General features: G+C 47.9%; 5 protein-coding genes, 1 long non-coding RNA gene and 2 other non-coding genes across 10 annotated transcripts in view; 3 read left to right on the forward strand and 5 right to left on the reverse strand.

The window, feature by feature from the left end:
* Positions 1-9,808, forward strand: part of abcf3 (ATP-binding cassette, sub-family F (GCN20), member 3) — a 9,809-nt gene extending 1 nt beyond the window's left edge. The window contains exons 1-22 of the mRNA XM_069710497.1: positions 1-70; positions 1,326-1,509; positions 2,968-3,115; positions 3,228-3,304; positions 3,605-3,660; positions 3,761-3,858; positions 3,935-4,057; positions 4,143-4,409; positions 4,479-4,559; positions 4,682-4,741; positions 4,820-4,876; positions 6,947-6,969; positions 7,084-7,139; positions 7,238-7,438; positions 7,561-7,637; positions 7,716-7,760; positions 7,848-7,980; positions 8,142-8,230; positions 8,718-8,809; positions 8,889-9,021; positions 9,097-9,184; positions 9,259-9,808. The exon at positions 1-70 is cut by the window's left edge and continues 1 nt beyond it. Coding sequence (XP_069566598.1) covers positions 1,401-1,509; positions 2,968-3,115; positions 3,228-3,304; positions 3,605-3,660; positions 3,761-3,858; positions 3,935-4,057; positions 4,143-4,409; positions 4,479-4,559; positions 4,682-4,741; positions 4,820-4,876; positions 6,947-6,969; positions 7,084-7,139; positions 7,238-7,438; positions 7,561-7,637; positions 7,716-7,760; positions 7,848-7,980; positions 8,142-8,230; positions 8,718-8,809; positions 8,889-9,021; positions 9,097-9,184; positions 9,259-9,417 — 2,172 coding nt within the window. The 5' untranslated portion in view covers positions 1-70; positions 1,326-1,400 and the 3' untranslated portion in view covers positions 9,418-9,808. The remainder of the gene's footprint in view (positions 71-1,325; positions 1,510-2,967; positions 3,116-3,227; positions 3,305-3,604; positions 3,661-3,760; positions 3,859-3,934; positions 4,058-4,142; positions 4,410-4,478; positions 4,560-4,681; positions 4,742-4,819; positions 4,877-6,946; positions 6,970-7,083; positions 7,140-7,237; positions 7,439-7,560; positions 7,638-7,715; positions 7,761-7,847; positions 7,981-8,141; positions 8,231-8,717; positions 8,810-8,888; positions 9,022-9,096; positions 9,185-9,258) is intronic.
* An 81-nt stretch (positions 9,809-9,889) lies between these two features.
* LOC138627868 (uncharacterized) lies at positions 9,890-13,062 on the reverse strand. Its single transcript, XM_069710498.1, has 5 exons — positions 13,006-13,062; positions 11,513-12,100; positions 11,283-11,359; positions 10,936-11,187; positions 9,890-10,846 (listed from the first exon to the last, which is right to left on the reverse strand). Exons 2-5 carry the CDS (start codon positions 12,048-12,050, stop codon positions 10,589-10,591), a joined length of 1,125 nt encoding a protein of 374 aa, XP_069566599.1. The 5' UTR covers positions 12,051-12,100; positions 13,006-13,062; the 3' UTR covers positions 9,890-10,588.
* LOC138627869 (dual specificity protein phosphatase 14) lies at positions 12,513-14,323 on the forward strand. 2 transcript variants are annotated; one of them, XM_069710499.1, is made up of 4 exons: positions 12,528-12,592; positions 12,995-13,159; positions 13,556-13,888; positions 13,968-14,323. In XM_069710499.1, exons 3-4 carry the CDS (start codon positions 13,578-13,580, stop codon positions 14,188-14,190), a joined length of 534 nt encoding a protein of 177 aa, XP_069566600.1. In that variant the 5' UTR covers positions 12,528-12,592; positions 12,995-13,159; positions 13,556-13,577; the 3' UTR covers positions 14,191-14,323. The 2 variants fall into 2 exon arrangements, with proteins under 2 accessions (XP_069566601.1, XP_069566600.1); XM_069710500.1 differs by lacking the exon at positions 12,995-13,159 and having other exon boundaries at positions 12,513-12,592.
* Positions 13,288-13,370, forward strand: trnal-cag (transfer RNA leucine (anticodon CAG)). The gene has a single exon. It is a non-coding gene; the product is annotated as a tRNA-Leu (tRNA).
* Positions 14,324-15,134: 811 nt separating the features above from the next.
* polr2d (RNA polymerase II subunit D) lies at positions 15,135-17,211 on the reverse strand. The gene is made up of 4 exons (XM_069710428.1): positions 17,047-17,211; positions 15,726-15,906; positions 15,491-15,586; positions 15,135-15,385 (listed from the first exon to the last, which is right to left on the reverse strand). The coding sequence occupies exons 1-4, from the start codon at positions 17,123-17,125 to the stop codon at positions 15,307-15,309; spliced, it is 435 nt and encodes a 144-aa protein (XP_069566529.1). The 5' UTR covers positions 17,126-17,211; the 3' UTR covers positions 15,135-15,306.
* Positions 17,212-18,071: 860 nt separating this feature from the next.
* Positions 18,072-18,143, reverse strand: trnag-ucc (transfer RNA glycine (anticodon UCC)). The gene has a single exon. It is a non-coding gene; the product is annotated as a tRNA-Gly (tRNA).
* A 366-nt stretch (positions 18,144-18,509) lies between these two features.
* Positions 18,510-19,306, reverse strand: LOC138627844 (uncharacterized). Its single transcript, XR_011311416.1, has 2 exons — positions 19,041-19,306; positions 18,510-19,008 (listed from the first exon to the last, which is right to left on the reverse strand). It is a non-coding gene; the product is annotated as an uncharacterized lncRNA (long non-coding RNA).
* A 25-nt stretch (positions 19,307-19,331) lies between these two features.
* spcs2 (signal peptidase complex subunit 2) lies at positions 19,332-22,339 on the reverse strand. Of its 2 annotated transcripts, XM_069710466.1 has the most exons (6): positions 22,232-22,339; positions 21,527-21,610; positions 20,930-21,090; positions 20,502-20,636; positions 19,519-19,722; positions 19,332-19,416 (listed from the first exon to the last, which is right to left on the reverse strand). In XM_069710466.1, the coding sequence occupies exons 1-5, from the start codon at positions 22,271-22,273 to the stop codon at positions 19,536-19,538; spliced, it is 609 nt and encodes a 202-aa protein (XP_069566567.1). In that variant the 5' UTR covers positions 22,274-22,339; the 3' UTR covers positions 19,332-19,416; positions 19,519-19,535. The 2 variants fall into 2 exon arrangements, with proteins under 2 accessions (XP_069566567.1, XP_069566566.1); XM_069710465.1 differs by having other exon boundaries at positions 19,332-19,722.
* Positions 22,340-23,603: the final 1,264 nt, after the last annotated feature.

Consider the following 23,603-nt stretch of genomic DNA (forward strand, 5'->3'; position numbering starts at 1 on the left):
GAGCATGCGCACTGCGGCGCTGACAGGGAGCTGCTCCTCCGGACAACTCCATCAAAATAACAATAATACGGTACACTGATACTACGATATAATACTACAGGATTGTAATACTTATCAATACTTTGGTATTTATTACTGTTATTATTGTTATTATTACTATTTGTATTACTATGACTATTATTATTACTATTATTATTACTATTATTACTATTATTAACATTACTATTATTATTATTATTACTATTATTATTATTACTATTATTAACATTACTATTATTATTACTATTATTATTACTATTATTATTATTATTACTATTGTTATTATTACCATTATTATTGCTATTATTATTATTACTATTATTATTATTATTACTATTATTAACATTACTATTATTATTACTATTACTATTATTATTACTATTATTATTACTATTGTTATTATTACCATTATTATTGCTATTATTATTATTACTATTATTATTATTACTATTATTATTATTACTACTATTATTATTACTATTATTAACATTACTATTATTATTACTATTACTATTATTATTACTATTACTATTATTATTATTATTACTATTATTATTATTACTATTATTAACATTACTATTATTATTACTATTACTATTATTATTATTACTATTATTATTATTACTATTATTATTACTATTATTATTATTACTATTATTATTATTACTATTATTAACATTACTATTATTATTACTATTACTATTATTATTACTATTATTATTATTATTACTATTGTTATTATTACCATTATTATTGCTATTATTATTATTACTATTATTATTATTACTATTGTTATTATTACCATTATTATTGCTATTACTATTATTGTTATTACTATTATTATTGCTATTACTATTATTATTACTATTATTATTATTACTATTACTATTATTATTACTATTATTATTATTACTATTATTATTATTACTATTACTATTATTGTTATTATTATTACTATTATTATTATTATTACTATTATTATTAGTATAGTATTTTCTAATACTCCGATGTATGATGGACTTAATTGTCTGTATTGGTTTGATTTTTTTCTGCGTTAAAAGCAGAAATAACCAGTGAAAATAAATTGAACGGTGACTCCTCTGTTTCACTCAGATTTAAAAAGATCAATTTCAAATATAATCCTGTGTTTTTAATGTTTTATAAGTTCTAAAAACGTTTCATGAGACTTAGATAGTAAATAATCAATCATGATTGTCGTCACTCATTATTTATGTACATTCTTTACAACAACAGCTGGAATCTTTTCTGTTTTATCGTATTTATAGTTTGTCGTCGACTGACGTCATCACAACCCCAAACTACATCCACCAGAGTTCACTGTTCTTGTCGCATGTTGACGCATGCGCGTCTCGGCGTGGTGTCCAGGGCCGGGTATCATGGCGACGTACGTGGAGATCCTGAAGAGCGAGTTCCCTGAGATCGACGTGGAGCTTTTCGACTACATCACAGGTGAGAGAGGCCGAGCAGAGAGCCGCTGTACCCGGGGCCGGAGCCGCTGTCCGCCGGGGCCGGAGCCGAACTCAGCGGCCTGTTACCTGCCTGCTGGCCGGCCAGACGCGGCTCTTATAGCCGCTGAGCTAACGAGCTAACCGGGCTGGTACTCAGCGAGGCATGGCCCGGGTTAGATGGACATGAACCCGGGTTAGATGGACATGAACCCGGGTTAGATGGACATGAACCCGGGTTAGATGGACATGAACCCGGGCTAGATGGACATGAACCCGGGTTAGATGGACATGAACCCGGGCTAGATGGACATGAACCCGGGTTAGATGGACATGAACCCGGGTTAGATGGACCCGAACCCGGGTTAGATGGACCCGAACCCGGGTTAGATGGACATGAACCCGGGCTAGATGGACCCGAACCCGGGTTAGATGGACATGAACCCGGGTTAGATGGACATGAACCCGGGTTAGATGGACATGAACCCGGGTTAGATGGACATGAACCCGGGTTAGATGGACATGAACCCGGGTTAGATGGACATGAACCCGGGTTAGATGGACATGAACCCGGGCTAGATGGACCCGAACCCGGGTTAGATGGACATGAACCCGGGTTAGATGGACATGAACCCGGGTTAGATGGACCCGAACCCGGGTTAGATGGACATGAACCCGGGCTAGATGGACATGAACCCGGGCTAGATGGACCCGAACCCGGGTTAGATGGACATGAACCCGGGCTAGATGGACATGAACCCGGGCTAGATGGGCGGGTTAGATGGACATGAACCCGGGTTAGATGGACATGAACCCGGGCTAGATGGACATGAACCCGGGTTAGATGGACATGAACCCGGGCTAGATGGACATGAACCCGGGTTAGATGGACATGAACCCGGGTTAGATGGACATGAACCCGGGCTAGATGGACATGAACCCGGGCTAGATGGAGAACTGAGCCGCTGGAGGAGGATCAGAAACAGGAAACTATGATCAGAGCAGAAAGAAGCAGGAAGTTAATTTAAGACTGATTATGATTGATTGATTACTTATGATTAACTATGAGTGATTGATAATGATTGATTAATTGGGTGATTATGATTGATTGATCAACTATGATTGACCATGATTGATTACGATTAATTGATTATGATTGATCGGTTGATTATGATTGATTATGATTGATTAGAGATCCTGTCAGTTCAAATGTGATGAATCAGAAATACAATGTATTGATTAATTATGGACCAGAATCCGGATCCAGATCAGGACCAGGCTGCACCGTCCACTGGAGGTCCTCCTGGACCCGTCCTCCTGGCAGGACCCAGAACCCACCGGAGGGATCGTAGATCTCCTCTGGTCTGAGGGCCGCCTCAGGACCCTCCAGGAGAACCGGACCGGGCCGGAGGCGCAGGACAGACGGATTTCATATTAAACAGGAAGAACGTTTGTCTTCCAGGTGTGTTGGAAAGCTGCGGCGCCGACTTCGAGGATGGCGAGGAGGTCTACGACGCCGTCGGCGGGGTCCTGCAGGAGGTGTCGGCCGACAGTCACAACGAGGACGACGTCAGAGACATCTGCCTCCAGATGTTCAACACGCTCAAACTGTGAGGAGACAGGAGGAGGAGCGCTTCATCTCGTCCCAGCAGGAGGGGACATGTCCGTCCTCTCCGGCGGGGACACGGTTTAACGGTTTGTTGTCCTCCCTGTGTTTGTCAGGAACAACCATCACGGCTCTCAGAGGCAGGTGTTGTTGGACGCTCCGGTCCAGCTCTCGCAGATCTCTTCTGACAACGGTAAGAACATCAAGGGGGGTCGAAGGTCAGGGGGGGGGGGGAGAGCAAAGGTCAGGGGGGCAAAGGTCGGGGGGCAAAGGTCAGGGGGGGTCAAAGGTCGGGGGGGTACCTGGAAAATCTTTGATGATGAATTTCCTTTTTGAGTACTTGACCCCGGCTGTGGTTGGTTTGGGGGCTCTGACCCGCGGCGTCCCTCAGGGCTCCGTTCTCGTCCTCAACCTGTCCTCTCGTACTGTACGTCCTCCCGTACCGAGCGCACGTAGAGGACAGTTATTGATCACGTTGTCTCCTCGTCTCCAGTTTGTGCAGCCGAAGACGTTCAGGGCATCTGGATGATGAAACGTTCGCAGAACACGGTGAGTTCAATCTGTTCATGAAACCGTGTGTACGTCCCTCCGTTTACTTTGTTGTTCTTTTTTCATGTCTTTATTTATTTATACTGTTTCTGCTGTTCAGACGGTCAACGCCAAGAAGTTGGAGAAAGCTGAAGCGAAGCTGAAAGCAAAACATGAACGCAGAAACGAGAAGGACTCTCAGAAAGGATCCAGTCCACTGTAAGTCCTCAACCTGTCCTCACCTGTCCTCACCTGTCCTCAACCTGTCCTCACCTGTCCTTATGTGTCCTCTCAGAGTCCTGGAGGAGGCGTCGGCCAGTCAGGCCAGCAGTAAGAAGGAAAACCGAGTCGACCAATCAGGGAAGAATCGTAGTTACGACATCCGCATCGAGAACTTTGACGTTTCCTTCGGAGAGAGGTGAGAAAGCAGGAAGTGTCAGCAGGGGGCGCTGCAGGGAGGCGGGGCAGAAAGGACTTCTTAAATCAGGTGTTTGTGTCTCCAGGTGTCTGCTGCAGGGGGCGGAGCTGTCTCTGGCAACGGGCCGGCGCTACGGTCTGATTGGTCGTAACGGTCTGGGGAAAACAACGCTGTTGAAGATGCTGGCCAGTCGTAACCTCCGCGTCCCCGCCCACATCTCCATCCTCCACGTGGAGCAGGAAGTGGCAGGAGACGAGACGGGGGCGCTGCAAAGCGTCCTGCAGAGCGACACGCAGCGGGAGGAGCTGCTGGACGAGGACCGGCGGCTGAACGCTCGCATCGCCAACGGAACGTAAGAACGGCGCTTCAGAGTCGGTCGATCGATCGATCGATCCGGTCTGACGGCTTGTTGTCGTCTCAGGGTTGACGGGATGGAGAGCGTCCGGCTGTCCGAGATCTACGCAAAGCTGGAGGAGATCGAAGCCGACAAGGCCCCGGCCCGGTAACTATGGCAACCACACGGACACGACATTCATTTTCTTCTTCGGGCATTTCCGCCGCGAGGCTAAAAGTCCCGCCTCCTCATCCGTGTGATTTTGATTGACGTCCGTCTCGTTCGATCAGAGCCTCCGTCATCCTGGCCGGTCTGGGATTTTCTCCCAGAATGCAACAGCAGACCACCAAGTGAGTCACCTGTCCGTCACACGAGCACATTTCACGTGTTTGAGGGCGACTGCAGAGTTTCTGTGTTTCTGTGTGCAGGGAGTTCTCAGGAGGCTGGAGGATGAGGCTGGCGCTGGCACGGGCTCTGTTCGCCAGGTGAGACCACCGGACAGGACGTCCACAGACCACCGGACAGGACGTCCACAGACCACCGGACAGGACGTCCACAGACCACCGGACAGGACGTCCACAGACCAACAGACAGGACGTCCACAGACCAACAGACAGGAAGTCCACAGACCACTAGACAGGAAGTCCACAGACCACTAGACAGGAAGTCCACAGACCAACAGACAGGAAGTCCACAGACCACTAGACAGGAAGTCCACAGACCAACAGACAGGAAGTCCACAGACCACTAGACAGGAAGTCCACAGACCAACAGACAGGACGTCCACAGACCAACAGACAGGACGTCCACAGACCAACAGACAGGACGTCCACAGACCACCGGACAGGACGTCCACAGACCAACAGACAGGACGTCCACAGACCACCGGACAGGACGTCCACAGACCAACAGACAGGAAGTCCACAGACCAACAGACAGGACGTCCACAGACCACCGGACAGGACGTCCACAGACCAACAGACAGGACGTCCACAGACCAACAGACAGGACGTCCACAGACCACTAGACAGGAAGTCCACAGACCAACAGACAGGAAGTCCACAGACCACTGGACAGGAAGTCCACAGACCAACAGACAGGAAGTCCACAGACCACTAGACAGGAAGTCCACAGACCAACAGACAGGACGTCCACAGACCAACAGACAGGACGTCCACAGACCAACAGACAGGACGTCCACAGACCACCGGACAGGACGTCCACAGACCAACAGACAGGACGTCCACAGACCACCGGACAGGACGTCCACAGACCAACAGACAGGAAGTCCACAGACCAACAGACAGGACGTCCACAGACCACCGGACAGGACGTCCACAGACCAACAGACAGGACGTCCACAGACCAACAGACAGGACGTCCACAGACCAACAGACAGGAAGTCCACAGACCACTAGACAGGAAGTCCACAGACCAACAGACAGGAAGTCCACAGACCACTAGACAGGAAGTCCACAGACCAACAGACAGGAAGTCCACAGACCACTAGACAGGAAGTCCACAGACCAACAGACAGGACGTCCACAGACCAACAGACAGGACGTCCACAGACCACCGGACAGGACGTCCACAGACCAACAGACAGGACGTCCACAGACCAACAGAGAGGAAGTCCACAGACCAACAGACAGGAAGTCCACAGACCAACAGACAGGAAGTCCACAGACCACTAGACAGGAAGTCCACAGACCAACAGACAGGACAGACAGGAAGTCCACAGACCAACAGACAGGACAGACAGGAAGTCCACAGACCACTAGACAGGAAGTCCACAGACCAACAGACAGGACAGACAGGAAGTCCACAGACAGGACAGACAGGAAGTCCACAGACCAACAGACAGGAAGTCCACAGACCACTAGACAGGAAGTCCACAGACCAACAGACAGGAAGTCCACAGACCACTAGACAGGAAGTCCACAGACCAACAGACAGGACAGACAGGAAGTCCACAGACAGGACAGATAGGAAGTCCACAGACCACCGGACAGGAAGTCCACAGACCAACAGACAGGAAGTCCACAGACCACCAGACAGGACAGACAGGAAGTCCACAGACCACCGGACAGGAAATCCACAGACCAACAGACAGGACAGACAGGAAGTCCACAGACCACTAGACAGGAAGTCCACAGACCAACAGACAGGACAGACAGGAAGTCCACAGACCACCAGAGAGGAAGTCGACAGACCAACAGACAGGAAGTCCACAGACCACTAGACAGGAAGTCCACAGACCAACAGACAGGAAGTCCACAGACCACCAGACAGGACAGACAGGAAGTCCACAGACCACCGGACAGGAAGTCCACAGACCAACAGACAGGACAGACAGGAAGTCCACAGACCACCAGACAGGAAGTCCACAGACCAACAGACAGGAAGTCCACAGACCAACAGACAGGACAGACAGGAAGTCCACAGACCACCAGACAGGAAGTCCACAGACCACTAGACAGGAAGTCCACAGACCAACAGACAGGAAGTCCAAATGAGGTCTGTTTGCTGATTTCTGTGTTGTTTGTTGTCACCAGGCCCGACCTGCTGCTGCTGGACGGTGAGTCACATCCTCTGATCAACAACCTGCTGACTGCAGACCTGGTGGGGGAGGGGTGGGTGGAGGTGGGTGGAGGTGTAGAACTAGTGTAACCTCTTGGTCGGTGTGTTTCAGAGCCGACCAACATGCTGGATGTCAGAGCCATTCTGTGGTTGGAGAACTACCTGCAGGTCTGACCACTAATCCACTTTAACGCTAGCATTCCTCATTGGAAACAGTAGGAGCAGTTAGCCATGAGCTAACATGTAATGAGTATCTCCTCCCTCAGACGTGGGCGTCCACCATCTTGGTCGTCTCCCACGACAGAAACTTCCTCAACGCCGTGGTAACGGACATCGTACACCTGCACTCCCAGAGGCTCGACAGTTACCGTGGCGACTACGAAAACTTTATCAAAACCAAAGAAGACAGACTTAAAAACCAACAAAGAGAATACGAGGCCCAGCTGCAGTACAGACAACACATACAGGTACTACTACTACACGTACTACTAGTACACGTACAGGTACTACTAGTACAGGTACTACTGGTACACGTACTACTGGTACACATACAGGTACACGTACTAGTACTGCTGTGTTTGTGTTTCAGGTTTTCATCGACAGATTTCGATACAACGCCAACAGAGCAGCTCAGGTTCAGAGTAAACTCAAACTACTGGAGAAGCTGTGAGTGAACACTTCACTGATTGATTGATTGATTGATTGAGTGATTGATTGATTGATTGACCATTGTTTCTCCTGCAGGCCGGAACTGAAGCCACTTGAAAAAGAAACTGAGGTCACTTTAAGGTGAGAAAATCAAACCGTGTCATGGATCAATCAGATCGATCAGTAACTTTCTGTTCAGATTTATTGATCCGCTGCGTGTTGCTGCAGGTTTCCAGATAACTTTGAGAAGTTGTCTCCGCCCATCCTGCAGCTGGATGAAGTGGAGTTCTACTACAGTCCGGACCAGCGACTCTTCTCGGGACTCAACCTGTCAGCCGACCTCGACTCTCGGATCTGCATCGTACGTGTCATCAATCAATCACACCGATCAATCAGCACAATGACATCATGATGAGCATCCAGACTCCTGCAGTATTCACACTAGATTTAATAACTGATCACATGGATCAATAATGAGGATTGGAACCGACAGGATGTTGAGGTTCTTGTGTTTTCTGGCAGGTCGGTGAAAACGGCGCCGGAAAAACCACCGTCCTCAAACTGCTGATGGGCGAGTTGACGCCGGTCAACGGTGTCAGACAAGCTCACAGGTGAGACGACCCACCGACCAATCAGAGCAGTTGTTCAGGGAACCATATATCATCTTCAGAGAACCTTTTACTTCCTGTTTGGAGAACCCATCTATTATCTGATTAGGGAACTGTAAGAACAGTCTGGTAGGGAACCGTTCTCTGGGGGAACAGTCTGGTAGGGAACCGTTCTCCTGGGGAAGAGTCTGGAAGGGAACCGTTCTCTGGGGGAACAGTCTGGTAGGGAACCGTTCTCCTGGGGAACAGTCTGGTAGGGAACCGTTCTCCTGGGGAAGAGTCTGGAAGGGAACCGTTCTCTGGGGGAACAGTATGGTAGGGAACCGTTCTCCGGGGGAACAGTATGGTAGGGAACCGTTCTCCTGGGGAACAGTATGGTAGAGAACCGTTCTCCGGGGGAACAGTATGGTAGGGAACCGTTCTCCAGGGGAACAGTATGGTAGGGAACCGGTTTCTATGACACCTGTTTCTTTTGTTCCCGTCTCATCAGGAGCCTGAAGATCGGTTACTTTAGTCAGCATCACGTCGACCAGCTGGACCTGAATGTTTGTTCTGTGGAGCTGCTGCTGAACCGGTTCCCAGGTAACTACAGAAACAACAACAACAAAAGCAGCAGCAGCTCTGTGCTCAGCTCTGATTGGCTGCCGTGTTTGTGTCCCAGGTCGGACGGAGGAGGAGTACCGCCACCAGCTGGGAGGTTACGGTATCACCGGGGAGCTCTCCACGAGGCCGGTGGCCAGTCTGTCGGGGGGGCAGAAGAGCCGGGTGGCCTTCGCTCAGATGACCATGCCCTGGTAACCGAGAGCTCAGGGATCAGCTGATAGTATGTTTAGTGATGATGATGATGATGTCGTCTCTCTGCCCTTCAGTCCAAACTTCTACATCCTGGACGAGCCGACCAACCACCTGGACATGGAGACCATCGAGGCTCTGGCCAAAGCTCTCAACAAGTTCAGAGTGAGTGAGCGAGTGAGTCTCAGGTGTATCCTGGTGTATCTCAGCCTCCTCACCTGTGTGATGTCACGTTTTAGGGCGGGCTCATCCTGGTGTCCCACGACGAGCGTCTGATCCGGCTGGTGTGTAAGGAGCTGTGGGTGTGCGACGGCGGGAAAGTTGGGCGCATCGACGGCGGCTTCGACGAATACCGAGACATCCTGCACGAGCAGTTCAGGAAAGAGGGTTACCTGTGAAGCTCCACCCCCTTGTTGACTGACCACACCCACCAGTAATTTAACCCCCGCCCCCTCCATCAGAGTACCTGTCAGAGCAGCCAATCAGCTGTCAGAGCAGCCAATCAGCTGTCAGAGCGGACCGGAGGACCTTTCTTCTCTGAACTCACGTGCTGCTCGGGTGACCTGCTGCGAGCTGATTGGTTGTTTTTATTCACCTGGTGAGGTCACAGTGAACTCTGGAAGGGGGGCGGAGTCATCTCGAATGACTCAGAGTTTATTTAAAGTCGTCAGTTTGTCGTCACATTAAAGCTGATTCTGTTTTGTATCATCAACTTTTATCAGTTTTAAAGGAGCAGACCGTCTAACAAACATTATATTTACACTCTACAAAATAAAAGCATCATATCATGTTTCTCGTCTTCACTTCAGCCTCACAGGTTTTTATCTTCAAAGACTCACTGACCTCTGACCTTTTCCCCAAAACTGCAGGTTATAAATGATTAAAAGTCACAAAGTTCATCACTTCAGATCAGAGACGGAACAACGTTCATGAAGAACGTTCAGTCATGAAAACAAACGATTATGTCCAACAAATAATGATTATCATCATTATTGATTATTGAATTCAGATGAATAAACGTGAGGCTCCGTTAAACCCACAGGTTCAACAGATGAGAAGGTTCTGCTGCAGGTCCTCTGAGGTTCTTTAATGGTTCCTGATCATTTTTCGTTCAGTTCGGTTTCTGTTTGAGTGTAAACATCCTGATTTATGATAACATAAATAATGTTTCATGTCAACAGCTGAAGAAGATTTTCCACCTGAAGTTCCTGGAACTAAAGTCCAGGAACTCTAAATAACCAGGAACTAAAGTACAGGAACTTTAAATAGCCAGGAACTAAAATCCAGGAACTTTAAATAACCAGGAACTAAAGTTCAGGAACTCTAAATAACCAGGAACTAAAGTCCAGGAACTTTAAATAATCAGGAACTAAAGTTCAGGAACTTTCCCACATCTGTCCACTGATGTGCCAAAAGGTGACGTCCCAGGTTCACCATGAATGTCACCCAACCAACGCTGGTCTCGGGCCTTCGGGACCTCAGCTGGGTCGTGGGTCTTCATGTGGAGTTAGTTCCTGTTCCCACAGCAGGAAAGTTCCTGTTCTTGGGGAACCTTCTGAACCTTCGTCTCTACAACTCGGGCATCCAGGCTGCTGCTCCGTCCTGCTGCGTCTTCTGTCTGACGTGAGGCAGGACAGCGTCCTTGTAAAAGACCTCCAGCTTGGACACCGTCTCCTCCCATAGGCCGGGGTCGAAGGTCACCGGGACCACGGCCGTCTCCTTCAAGGTGAAGACAACCAGGTCGGCGCGCCGCAGGCCGGTCACCGCCAGCTGACACTGGATCTGTGTGAAGTAACTGTGGGACGTCTTCAGACGGTAAATCGGAGTCTGGGACAAGAGGACGAGGAGAGGACGTTAACGACGAGTCTATGAGACGGACACACCGACTGTCCTGGACGATGAAACATCTTTCTCACCTTTCCCGGCTCCCGTCCGTCCTCGTCTTGTATCTCCAGACAGAAAGCGCGGTCGTCCCTGCAGGCGTCCTCCACTCGTCTCTGTCGGTGCTTGTAGGGACACTTGACCTCCAGGCAGAGCAGCCATTGGCCGGTCCAGCTGTCCGTCACGATGCCGTCGGGACTCGCGGCCAACCAGGGACGCCGAGCGTCGATGAACAGACCGCAGTCCTGGACGGAGACCGGCCGGCCCAACAAGGAGGTCTTCAGCTTCTGCGGGACGTCATCAGTGACATCATCGTCAGCGACATCATCGTCATCATCAGATTGAGGTTTGACAGACTCCTCCTCTACTTCCTGAAACTCACCTGGTACCTGCGGACGACCTCGGCCTCCATCCGGATCCCCCAGCTCATGGCTCTGGTCTGGACTCTGGACCCCTCACCTGTGGAGGCAGTCAGGTGTTCACAGAATCAGAACCAGGTTTCCTGTCAGACCGTCATTTCATTAATCTGCTCTCTGATTGGATTTTTCTTATCTGAATAAAACATAAATAAAATCAATCTGTTTGTTTTGGATGTAAAGGGGCGTGGCCTACCTGTGACAGCAGCCAGGTAGGAGGTGGGCGGGGCTTTGCTCCTGCCGTTAACGAAGCGGCAGTGAGCGATGCGGTGAGCCGCCGAGGCCGTGATCCGGTTCTTCCTCCAGGCGAACCAGTCCTGGTTGGTGCTCTGTCCTCGGGTCAGGACCTCCACCTCCTCCACCACGCCCCGGTCCAGCTGGACCCCCACTCCCAGGGGGACCTGATCCGGTCTGGGCGGGCCCGGTTTCTGAGGAACATCTGGATCTGGAGCGGCAGGTTTCTGTTTCTGTCCACCGTCAGGACGTGGTCTCACAGCGCGGTCCGGTTCACCAGCATCCTGGTTCTCCTCGACCGCCTGTTGTCCGGTCCTGGTCTGAGGGGGCTGAGCAGCACCAGGTCTGGTCTTCTGGGTGCGACTGGTTCTGGGTTTGTTGGTGGTTTTGGCTCCGCCTCCTGCAGTCTGGATGGAGGGGTGGTATCTGACCTGAGGGAGGACCGCCTTCTGGGTTGGACCGGTCTCGGTGGGGCTCCGCCGGGTCTTCTGGTTCTGCATTTTCACAGAGTCTACGTCTGAACCGGGACCAGGAGAGGAACCGATCTAAGCTGAGAAGAAAAGAAGAAAAGAAGAAGGCTCAGAATCATCAATAAATGTCATGAAATTATTTATATAAAAGCTTAAAATAAACAATAATAAAACAAACCGAATCTGTAGTCACTTCCTGTTTGTTCAGAATATTGATCCAGATAAAAACTATCAACTAAACTGATCGATCAACAGGACATTTGAAACTCTTCTGATCATTGATTGGTTGTTTAGTTCTCGGTTATTTCCGGTCCAGACCTCGTGACCTCCGCAGGTCTGATCACCTGATTTACTGACAATCCTATTAAAAACAATACACAAACAGTTTTCACTGGTAAACATTTAAAATAAGTAAAACAGGTTTTAATGAGGATCTCTGACACTTCCGGTTAGGTTTTGTGCGAAGGTTGTTAGTGAGGCTTTTATTCTGAAGTTCTGTGGCCGGATGTTTTGGCGCCTCGCTGGTTTTCAGTCTAAAACGGTTCTTCTGCTTTTAAATCCGGATCAAACAGGTGAGAAAACACGCGCGCACACTGTCGATCAGACGGCGGTAACATTGATCATCATTACTTTCGGTATTAATCTCCTGATAAAGCAGCTGTACAGTTTAAACAGGATTCTGCCTTCACTTCCGGTTTCTCCAGCCCAAAATGGAGGAGCAGAAAGTCCAACCAGGACGACCTGAAAGTTTATTTTATAAAGTGACCTGATGGCCGGATTCAACACGATGTTCCTTCTTTATAGGAAGTAACTTTCTGTTGTAATAAAACAGGAAGAAAACAAGAACAATTTTGAACGTAGTTTGGTTTAAACTGGATCAGAAGAAACCGCGAGATGAAGTTTTCAGAGAGTTGTAGATGTGTGTGTGTGTGTGTGTGTGTGTGTGTGTGTGTGTGTGTGTGTGTGTGTTTCAGGTGAGTCTTACCTGCAGCTGTCTGTCTGTCTGTCTGACTGACAGCTGAAGTGAAACTGATTAAAGCGCGTGACTCATCACCACGTGACTGACATCATGTCGCGACACGTCTTCGCTCCCAATGATCTTGATTAATTGATCACGTGCCAATAACGCTCAACCAGCCGTGAGTTTGTGTGTCTGTCTTCATGTTGGTGAAAACTATTTCAATTTTAATCCATCATAGTCAGAATTAACTGTTACGAGAGATTTGTTCATGTTTTTTATGGCTGCAGTCACAGAGTGATGCTGTCAGTCAGGATGGCCGAGCGGTCTAAGGCGCTGCGTTCAGGTCGCAGTCTCCTCTGGAGGCGTGGGTTCGAATCCCACTTCTGACATCAACCTTTTGATCCACAACGGCAGACGTTCATTTAAAAAAACAAGAACAAAATCAAAGTTATTTAATGATTTGTGTGAAACAGAAGGATTTTTTTTATTTTTTATAACTACTACTGATTATTTGTTTTCATTTTGTCTGAATTATTAAATCTCATTTGATTTTCCGTCTTTTGTTTTGTAACAGGCGTGTCCTCCTGCAGACGACCATGCGGGTCTCTCAGGTGTCGGCCCGTCTGTTCCTCACCGATCTGGACTCGGCTCGGAACCGCAGCGTGTTGACCAGCAGGAACGTCACCCTCATCGTGAACGCCAGCGGCCTGGAGGACGTCTCCTACCCGCCGCTGGACGGCCTGCAGGTGGTCCCCGTCCCGGTCCAGGACCGACCCCACGCCCCCCTGAGACAGTACTTCGACCTCGTGGCTGAGAGGATCCACCAGAACCAAACAGGGACGACTCTGGTCCACTGCACCGCCGGCAGGAGCCGGTCCCCCGCCCTGATCATGGCTTACCTCATGAGGTAAACCTGGTCTCTGATGAGGTTCTGGTCTCTGATGAGGTTCTGGTCTCTGATGAGGTTCTGGTCTCTGTGACTGCAGGTTTGAGGGTCTGGACCTCCGACGGGCTCATGAGCTGGTTCTGGAGCAGCGACCGTTCATCCGACCGAACGCCGGGTTCTGGAGGCAGCTGGTGGACTACGAGAGGAGTCTGTTCAACCGGACCTCGGTGAGGATGGTGGAGACGTCCGTCGGAGTTCTGCCCGAAGTTCTGCAGAACTCAGGCGAGCCGAACGCTGCTGCAGCGTACTGCCTCAACATCTGAGTGAGCAAAACAACCGACTCGGAACCTGGATCAGAACCTGGATCAGAACCTGGATCAGAACCTGGACTCTCAGCTCCTCTTATTTATTTTTTGAGAACAATTGTTGAAAACAATTAAAAGGTTTTTAACTCTGCTGGTTGTTTATTCATTTCTCAGATGACCCGGATCAATAATCAATAATCAGTAATCAATAATCAGTGATCAATAATCAGTAATCAATAATCAGTAATCAATAATCAGTGATCAATAATCAGTGATCAATAATCAGTAATCAATAATCAGTAATCAATAATCAGTGATCAATAATCAGTAATCAATAATCAGTAATCAATAATCAGTGATCAATAATCAGTGATCAATAATCAGTAATCAATAATCAGTGATCAATAATCAGTGATCAATAATCAGTAATCAGTGATCAATAATCAGTGATCAATAATCAGTAATCAATAATCAGTGATCAATAATCAGTAATCAATAATCAGTAATCAATAATCAGTGATCAATAATCAGTAATCAATAATCAGTGATCAATAATCAGTGATCAATAATCAGTAATCAGTGATCAATAATCAGTGATCAATAATCAGTAATCAATAATCAGTAATCAATAATCAGTGATCAATAATCAGTGATCAATAATCAGTAATCAATAATCAGTGATCAATAATCAGTAATCAATAATCAATAATCAGTAATCAATAATCAGTGATCAATAATCAGTGATCAATAATCAGTAATCAATAATCAGTGATCAATAATCAGTGATCAATAATCAGTAATCAGTGATCAATAATCAGTGATCAATAATCAGTAATCAATAATCAGTGATCAATAATCAGTAATCAATAATCAGTAATCAATAATCAGTAATCCTGCAGCAGGTTTGATGATCAGCTGATCGATTGATTAATCAATGGAAGAAAAATGAAAGAAACAAGAAGTACAAAAAACAAATGAGATTTTATTGTGAAGGAGCCATCAGCTGTTCAGTTATCCATGAAAAAGTTCTGGAGACCCGGTTCAGTGTCAGAACCACGTGACCCGGGTCTGGACGTCTACTAACTAACAGAGGAATGAAGGGACCTGCTGGAGGACCGGGTCCCGGTCCCGGTCTCAGTACTGGAAGCTTCTCTTGGTCTGGATGTCGTCCAGAATCTGCTGCAGCTCTTCATCTTCAAATCGACCCTCCAAACTAAAACAGAACCAGTAGGTTAGACTTTTATTGTGAAGGTTTGGTGTTTCCTGTGTGTCAGACTTTTACTGTGAAGGTGCATTGAGCTGCTTCCTGTCCACTGACCTGGGGATCAGGGCTTTGGCCTCTTCAGCAGCTTCAGGACACAAATTCGCCAAACTGGCCAACTCGAACTTATGAAGCTTCTTCTGGAGGAGGAGACTGAGGACAAGAGAGAGACCGGGTCAGACCAGAACCAGAACCAGGACCAGGACCAGGACCAAGTCCAGATCACAGAGACCAGGACCGAATCCGGGCCCTTTGAAACCCGGGCCGCGGTCCAGCTGGAGGTTCTGGGTACCTGCGCACGGCGGTGATGGTCTCTCGGTTCTTGAAGCGGCTGAACCGGGCCGTGTAGTTCAGGGTCTTCATGAAGACCTCGGAGAGTTCCTGCTCGTCCTCGGCGCTCTCGTTCTGCTGCTTGCGGTGTTCCAGCAGCATGTGGACCTCCGAGTTCAGCAGCGTCTCCGAGTTCTCGAACTCTGTGGAGGCAGCGAAGATTAACCAGACCGGATCCTCCAGAACCGCCCGTCGGGCCCCGTCCCTCGGGACCAGCGGGGACACGGATTTCAGTCAAACTGTTAACAGTAGCTAGCTAACCGCATGCGGAGGAGAGTCCGGTTAACGGGGAGAGTCCGGTTAACGGGGAGAGTCCGTTCCGGTTAACAGGGAGAGTACGTTCCGGTTAACGGGGAGAGTCCGGTTAACAGGGAGAGTCCGTTCCGGTTAACGGGGAGAGTCCGGTTAACGGGGAGAGTACGTTCCGGTTAACGGGGAGAGTCCGTTCCGGTTAACAGGGAGAGTCCGGTTAACAGGGAGAGTACGTTCCGGTTAACGGGGAGAGTCCGGTTAACGGGGAGAGTCCGTTCCGGTTAACGGGGAGAGTCCGGTTAACGGGGAGAGTCCGTTCCGGTTAACAGGGAGAGTACGTTCCGGTTAACGGGGAGAGTCCGTTCCGGTTAACGGGGAGAGTCCGTTCCGGTTAACAGGGAGAGTCCGTTCCGGTTAATGGGGAGAGTCCGGTTAACGGGGAGAGTACGTTCCGGTTAACAGGGAGAGTACGTTCTGGTTAATGGGGAGAGTCCGGTTAACGGGGAGAGTCCGTTCCGGTTAACAGGGAGAGTACGTTCCGGTTAATGGGGAGAGTCCGGTTAACGGGGAGAGTCCGTTCCGGTTAACAGGGAGAGTACGTTCCGGTTAACGGGGAGAGTCCGTTCCGGTTAACGGGGAGAGTCCGTTCCGGTTAACGGGGAGAGTCCGTTCCAGTTAACGGGGAGAGTCCGGTTAACGGGGAGAGTCCGGTTAACGGGGAGAGTACGTTCCGGTTAACGGGGAGAGTACGTTCCGGTTAACGGGGAGAGTACGTTCCGGTTAACGGGGAGAGTACGTTCCGGTTAACGAAGCGAAACTACGAAAGACGGAACATTACGCCGTTCTAACATCAGATTTATTCACATTGAAACTGGAACGTTTTTCTCCAACGATGTTTCATCTCTTCGTAAACAGAAGTTGTGTTGGTTCTGAACTCCGAACTGGGCGTGGCCAGACAAGATGGGCGGAGCCAGGATAAACCCCTCCCCACTCTAAGCTGCATGAAAACTCAAGATTGACCCGGTACCGACCTTTCGGGAACAGCAGCTGTGAAGCGTCTTCTTCGACGTCGCCGACGTGCGGAGGAGCCGAACCGCCTCCCGCCGCCATGACGGCACGACCACCGGAGGAAGAACGCGGGGAACGGCGGCCGACCACGGCAGCGGCCTGCTCGGTGGGGTAGAACACAGACTCCCGGTGAGAGTCCCGGTGAGAGTCCCGGTGAGAGTCCCGGTGAGAGTCCCGATGAGAGTCCCGGTGAGAGTCCCGGTGAGAGTCCCGGCAGCCGAGGACAACCTCTGCGGCTCGGTGACGGTTTAACGACGTAAATAACGGCGGAGTCGTAGAAGCGCGCGGCGTCTTTCAGTCACAAGGAAACACTTCCGGTTCTTCTTCTTCTGGTTCAGCAAACTAGACGCTGCTGTGATGTTACTGCCCACTGCCGGGCACATCGTGTCTTACACCCCCCCCCTAAAACTTTATATTTGATTTGATTTATTTTTTTGATTTTATACACTTTATTAATCCCCGAGGGGAAATGTCTTCCCTACAGCAGGGGGGCTCTCAGGGGGGAGCTGCTGCAGCAGGCTGCCACTAGCGCGGCGCCAGGTAACCTGACCTGAGGTGCATGTTTTTGGATGATGGGAGGAAGCCGGAGAACCCGGAGAGAACCCACGCAAGCACAGGGAGAACATGCAAACTCCGCACAGAAAGGCCCAGGACCGGATTCGAACCCGGAACCTTTTTTTTTGTTGCTGTGAGGTGACGGTGCTAACCACTGCACCATATACATGTAATCTATTTAAATTCTATTGTTCTGTCGTCTGTGAGAGTTTAACTTGTTGTTATTATAACTCAGCTCTGTTTCTGAGACGTACTTCTGTGGTGGATAAAAAATGTACTGCCAGTGCTTTATAAGATGAATAGCTTCTATCTGAATGTGTATTTAACAGCTGCAGCTGTTCGCATCAGTATGAAAGCAGTAAAACTGGTACAAAAAAAACTCGAAAAAAGAAACAGCTTCAACATGAACTCATTAAGCGGGAAAAAGGATGATTGCGTTGGCCGGGAATCGAACCCGGGTCAACTGCTTGGAAGGCAGCTATGCTAACCACTATACCACCAACGCTGTGGTTCCTGGTGAGATCATGTACTCCTATATCATTAAACTGCAGTACCACTGCGCGCCACCAGGCAGATTCCGATTGACTCAAATTCCAACAGCATCAACTTCTCCTGAAATAAAACACCTCGATGTTTCCACCAGTTATCTCGGTGTTGTTAGCTTCGGGGGCCCGACCGTGTTCCGACCCGGAGATCGTCCTTATTTGGTGTTTAATAAATGACGTGCAGCACACTTCTCGTGCACTTTCGTCTTGAAGTCGTTATTATCGCAGCATTAAACAGCAGCAGTACGACAGCTCCGTCTGCTGGCCGAACTGCGGTACTGCAACAACAACACGCGGTGGCTAACGACACACAAATGTCTGCGGTGTTTGAGTAACAGAATCCATCTTTAATGTTTGACAGAAGTTACAGAGAAAAAGGCTCAGAGGAAAAAAACAAACAAACAAACATTCAAAGTGAAAGTTTGGGTCGACATTCAGTCCGCTTCCTGTCGCAAGGCATCGAGCGTTAGCATGATTAGCATTTCTGCTTCACGCCGGTTGGATCCGCTGATAAAACGCTAACGATGCTAATTCAATAACATCTGAACATGTTTAGAAACAAACCGACAAGTGATGGATTGAAAATTAGTTCTTAAATGTGTTTTCTTTACTTTCCCACTAAAAAACCATCAGGCTGCATTTATTTATTTGTTTGTTTGTTTGTTTGCTCCATTAGCTGCTTGTTTTGTACCCATGTGACCTCATGGCTCCGCCCACTGCGCTGTGATTGGACCGATCTGATGGACGTCAGAACGATGTTCGCACGAAGAGCTGAAATCTTTTTAACCTTTTATATCAACACTTCAACACTTTAACACTTTAACACTTTAACACTTCAACACTTCAACACTTTAAACTACAAACTTTTCTCTTCAAAACAAACTGATGAAGACGAGCGGTTGAAGATCCGATAACTTCCTGTTTCTGTTTCTAATGTGTGAATGTAAGAAATCTGTCGTACGAAGTTCCAACTTCGTTCCGTTCATTGGTTTCAGTTCTTCACAGCTGGGAGCTTCATCATCTTCATCATCATCACCGGCGGTGAGTCAGCAGTTTGTTCTGTTGGTCCGTTCAGACAGAAGTTGGGAAGTTGACGTCCCGGATCAGAAACCACGAAGATCTGACGTGTTTGTCGTCGGTGTCGTCGTGGTAACGGCTAGCGGGAGTCTTTCTTAAACTCTCAGCTGCAACAAACTCGTAAGAATCGTAAATACAAACGTGACGACTCGTCTCCTGCGACACAAGAAAACCGGACGTTTAGAATCAAACTGAAACCAATGAACTCGGAGGAACGAAGAACAACTGCGACGGTGGAGTTCAGAACCAGAAGCTCACCGGCGGTCCGACGGACGTTATTTGGTTTTCTTGTCGGAGGCCAGCGTGTCGTGCAGTTTGGAAACACACTTTTCAAACTGGTCCATCGCCAGCGTCCCGCTGTCGTCGAAGAACGCCGCCACAGACTTGGTGAACTCGGCGTCCCTCGTGCTCTTCGTCTTCCCGTCGGTGAAGGAGACTCTGAGAGAGTACTGGTCATCGAACCTGGAGAACGACAGGAACGCACCGTCAGCCGGAGCGGATCGCCCGGAGGATTAACACCGTCAGCCGGAGCGGAACGGATCGCCCGGAGGATTAACACCGTCAGCCGGAGCGGAACGGATCGCCCGGAGGATTAACACCGTCAGCCGGAGCGGAACGGATCGCCCGGAGAATTAACACCGTCAGCCGGAGCGGAACGGATCGCCCGGAGAATTAACACCGTCAGCCGGAGCGGAACGGATCGCCCGGAGAATTAACACCGTCAGCCGGAGCGGAACGGATCACCCGGAGGTTTAACACCGTCAGCCGGAGCGGAACGGATCGCCCGGAGGATTAACACCGTCAGCCGGAGCGGAACGGATCGCCCGGAGGTTTTACATTTTCTAGATTTCTGGTCAAAGCGCTGCGGCTCAGGAACACGTCCATTAACTGATGTTTGGTTAATTAAACCTACAAAATGCTGCGTCTTTAAAAATAAAGTTTACACAATGAAAAGCAGCAAATTGTCTCATTTCAGATGCTTTAATTTGAAAGTTGTTTTTTTTTAAACATTGACTGAGATACTATATTTTGAAAATAGTTGCAGATTATTTGATTTCACCGCTGATTGACAGCTGCTGTCCTGTTGAACAACCGATGATTCATCACTAATTGTCAGTTGAAGCTTCAACAGTTCATTAATCTCGTTTTGAAACACGTGACGAGCTCAACGCGGTCGGCAGGTCACGCGTTTTAAAACTCAGTCGATCGGTTGCAGGTTTGAATCCCAGACCGCCGCTGACCGTTTGAGGGAGGACGCCAGCTGCCAGATGTGGTCCGGGTCCATCCCGGCCGGGTCTCTCTGCAGCGCCACCAGGAAGATGTTCTTCTCCTGGTAGGACGTGTAGAGCGTCAGGATGCCCATCATGATGAAGTACGTGATGAAGACGAGTTAAAGAAACTCTTCACATCAAACACATCGATGGCTTATTGATCAAAACAACAACCGGTGTCCCGTTACAACCGGTTTAAACCAGCTGCTCCAGTCTGAACCGGTTTCAACACAAACACACGATTCATAAACGAACCGGTTTCACCTGGAAAATATTTCACTTTGAGATTTTTATACTTTTGTTTGTTTTCAGAAAAACCTGGTACAGGTGGGACCAGGTGGGACCAGGTGGGACCTGTTGGGACCTGTTGGGACCAGGTGGGACCTGTTGAAGGATATGAGATGACGCAGCAGGCGAGCACCGGTCTGGACTCGGGGAAGGGGTGCAGGTAGTCCCAGACCAGAGCCAGCATGGCGAACAGACAGGAGACGGTGCAGATCAGCAGACGTCCGTCCACCAGCCCGAAGTTCTCCACGTAGCAGTACTTCTCCAGCAGCACCTGAAGGGGGCGCAGCAGCGGGACAGCAGCGTTACTATGGCAACCAGCTGGGTCAGGTCTGATTACGGGATCAAAGAAAACGTCAATGGAGAAAAACGCAACCCAACAAAAACTTTATGCTAAAATCCGAAAGAAAAAACTAAATACGCAAAACTGAAGCTGATTATTGATTTTTCTTCCCGTTCGTTTTTCTGTCTGATTTTCTCAACGCAACACAAAAACTCCTCCCATGGTTATTATTATTATTATTATTATTATTATTATTATTGTTCTGAACGTTTCCTCTTTGTCCAAACAGTTAAACGTGTTTCATTTTCATCCTTCCATTCATGTCTGCTGTGTTTTCAATGATAAGTGAATCAATCTGATCAACTGATCAGCTGATCGCTGTGAACTCCCTGGGCTGACGTGTTGCCATGGAAACGGTGACGCTCACCTTCTTCGCAGCGTCGTCCAGAGAATTCTTCACCGCAGCTCCGTCCCACTTATCGATCTTCACCGGCTTCTCATCGATCCTCCACTGCAACACACACACGCATACAAACATATAAAATAAAATGTGTGATGATAATTTATGTGAACTGATGACGTCACTTCCGGCAGAGAGCTCCATACGTCACAGTATTGCTCTTTAACCTGAACGAAATCTGATCAATCAGTAACACCTGATCCAAATAAACACGTCAGCAGGTCCGATCAGGTGTATCGATCCTCATGTACAGACTCTGGACTCAAACTCCAACCGCAGCGGTTTTAACGCGTGATCAAACTAAATCAGCTGTTTTCTGAACGGACTCTGGTGCAGCTGCGTGTCTCACAGCTGGAAACAGGAAACGGATCGAAGCTGCGGTTTGACGTCAGACTGGTTGTTTGTCAGAGCGGGAACAACCACAACTTAACCACAACTTAACCACAACTTAACCACAGCTTCACTTCAACGAGCCTGATTCTGATTTAGATTTTCATTTGAGTTTCATCTAATTCAGCCGGTTAGCTTTAGCTTAGCCGCTAGCTACGGCTCGGCTGCAGAACCAACTTCCGGGCAGCAGAGAGCTGCGGTCCTTCAGTCCTGAACTCAGGGACGAAATAAAACCTGAAACTTCTGTTTAAAGTGAAATCAAACAATCCGTTTAGTTCTCACTTTCTCGAGCAGCCCGCTCTTCCCGTTCCTCGCAGCAGCCATCTTCTCTTCCGCTACAAATACGGCACCTGTGACCTGGACGCTTCTGATTGGCTCCTACCGAAACCTGAACGGGTGACGTAGGAGTCAGTGAACGTGCGCGCTCACGTGAGGAATACAAAAAACCACTTAAATTAAACAATTACACAAAACAAACAAATAAAATAAAATAAAAGATTCAATACAAAACATAAACTAAAAAGAAATACAAGAAAAAAACTACATCTACATAAAAAATAACAATTCTAAATTAAAATAAAAAATGAATGTTATGTTAAAAATGTAAATTCCAAAATAAGACTGAAGAACATGAAAATAAGACCTAGAATATATAATTTACAAAATAGGTATACAATTATATTATAGAGCAATATACTTTATAAAATGAGGCCTAAAATACTAATATCAAATACAAATAAAAAAATCAATATCTAAATAATATAGAATTTCATAAAATATGAAGCATTAAATAAAATTTAAAAAAAAACTTGTTTTATCTTAACAGATGAGTCGTGATGCCAACAGGAGTAAAACATGAAGCCTCATATGAAAAATGTTTAATGCACTTCAATGCAATTTAATCATTTTTAATTATGTTTGAAAACACTGAGTGCAGGTGAACGTTCTTCTGGCGCCCTGACTCACGTCAGTCAAGAAAAACAAAACAGTAAAATAATATAAGGAAAGAAATAAAAAAAACAACATATTTGTAAAATAAATTAAAGTAGCAGATAAATAACATTCCTTACTAAAATAAGACATTAAAGGGTTTTTGTTTGGATGATGGAAACAGAAGACAGGACGCCGACGGCTGCTTCAACTCTTTTAGTTTGTCCTCTCATACAAAACTACAGAGTTAGAAACTATGAACATGGTGTGCAGTCGCTGGTCATTTGGCACTCAGCACCCCCCCACCCCTCCCCACCCTTCCCACCCCACCCCTCTGCTGTCCGACTGCATCAACCGAAGGAGCGAAAGCTTGAGTTGGACTTTAGAAAATGTGCATATCAGCGGTGCAGAGTAAAAAAAAACAAAAAGCCCTTCGATCCCACACGATGGTCATCAGCTGATTATCAAACATGATGATGATGATGATGATGAAGGTACGCAACACACAGCAGGAAGGAAGTCCACAGAGACACAGAGGACTCGTCTCAGAGCGGGAATGTAAAGAAGGGAACGCCGTATTCACATCAGTGGAAACAACCAAGGAAGAGTTTCTACATCACTCTGTAACGTCCATCACACGTGGCTTTAATGCTTGAACAGGACACGAACAGGATCAGCTGTTATTTATTGTAGGAGCTTTTACTTTGACAGCAGTAACGTGACA

This window comes from Brachyistius frenatus, unplaced genomic scaffold (genome assembly GCF_029030835.1).
Source record: "Brachyistius frenatus isolate BFR_SWC_R1_liver_20210118 unplaced genomic scaffold, ASM2903083v1 Contig_92, whole genome shotgun sequence".
Lineage (NCBI taxonomy): Eukaryota > Metazoa > Chordata > Actinopteri > Embiotocidae > Brachyistius > Brachyistius frenatus.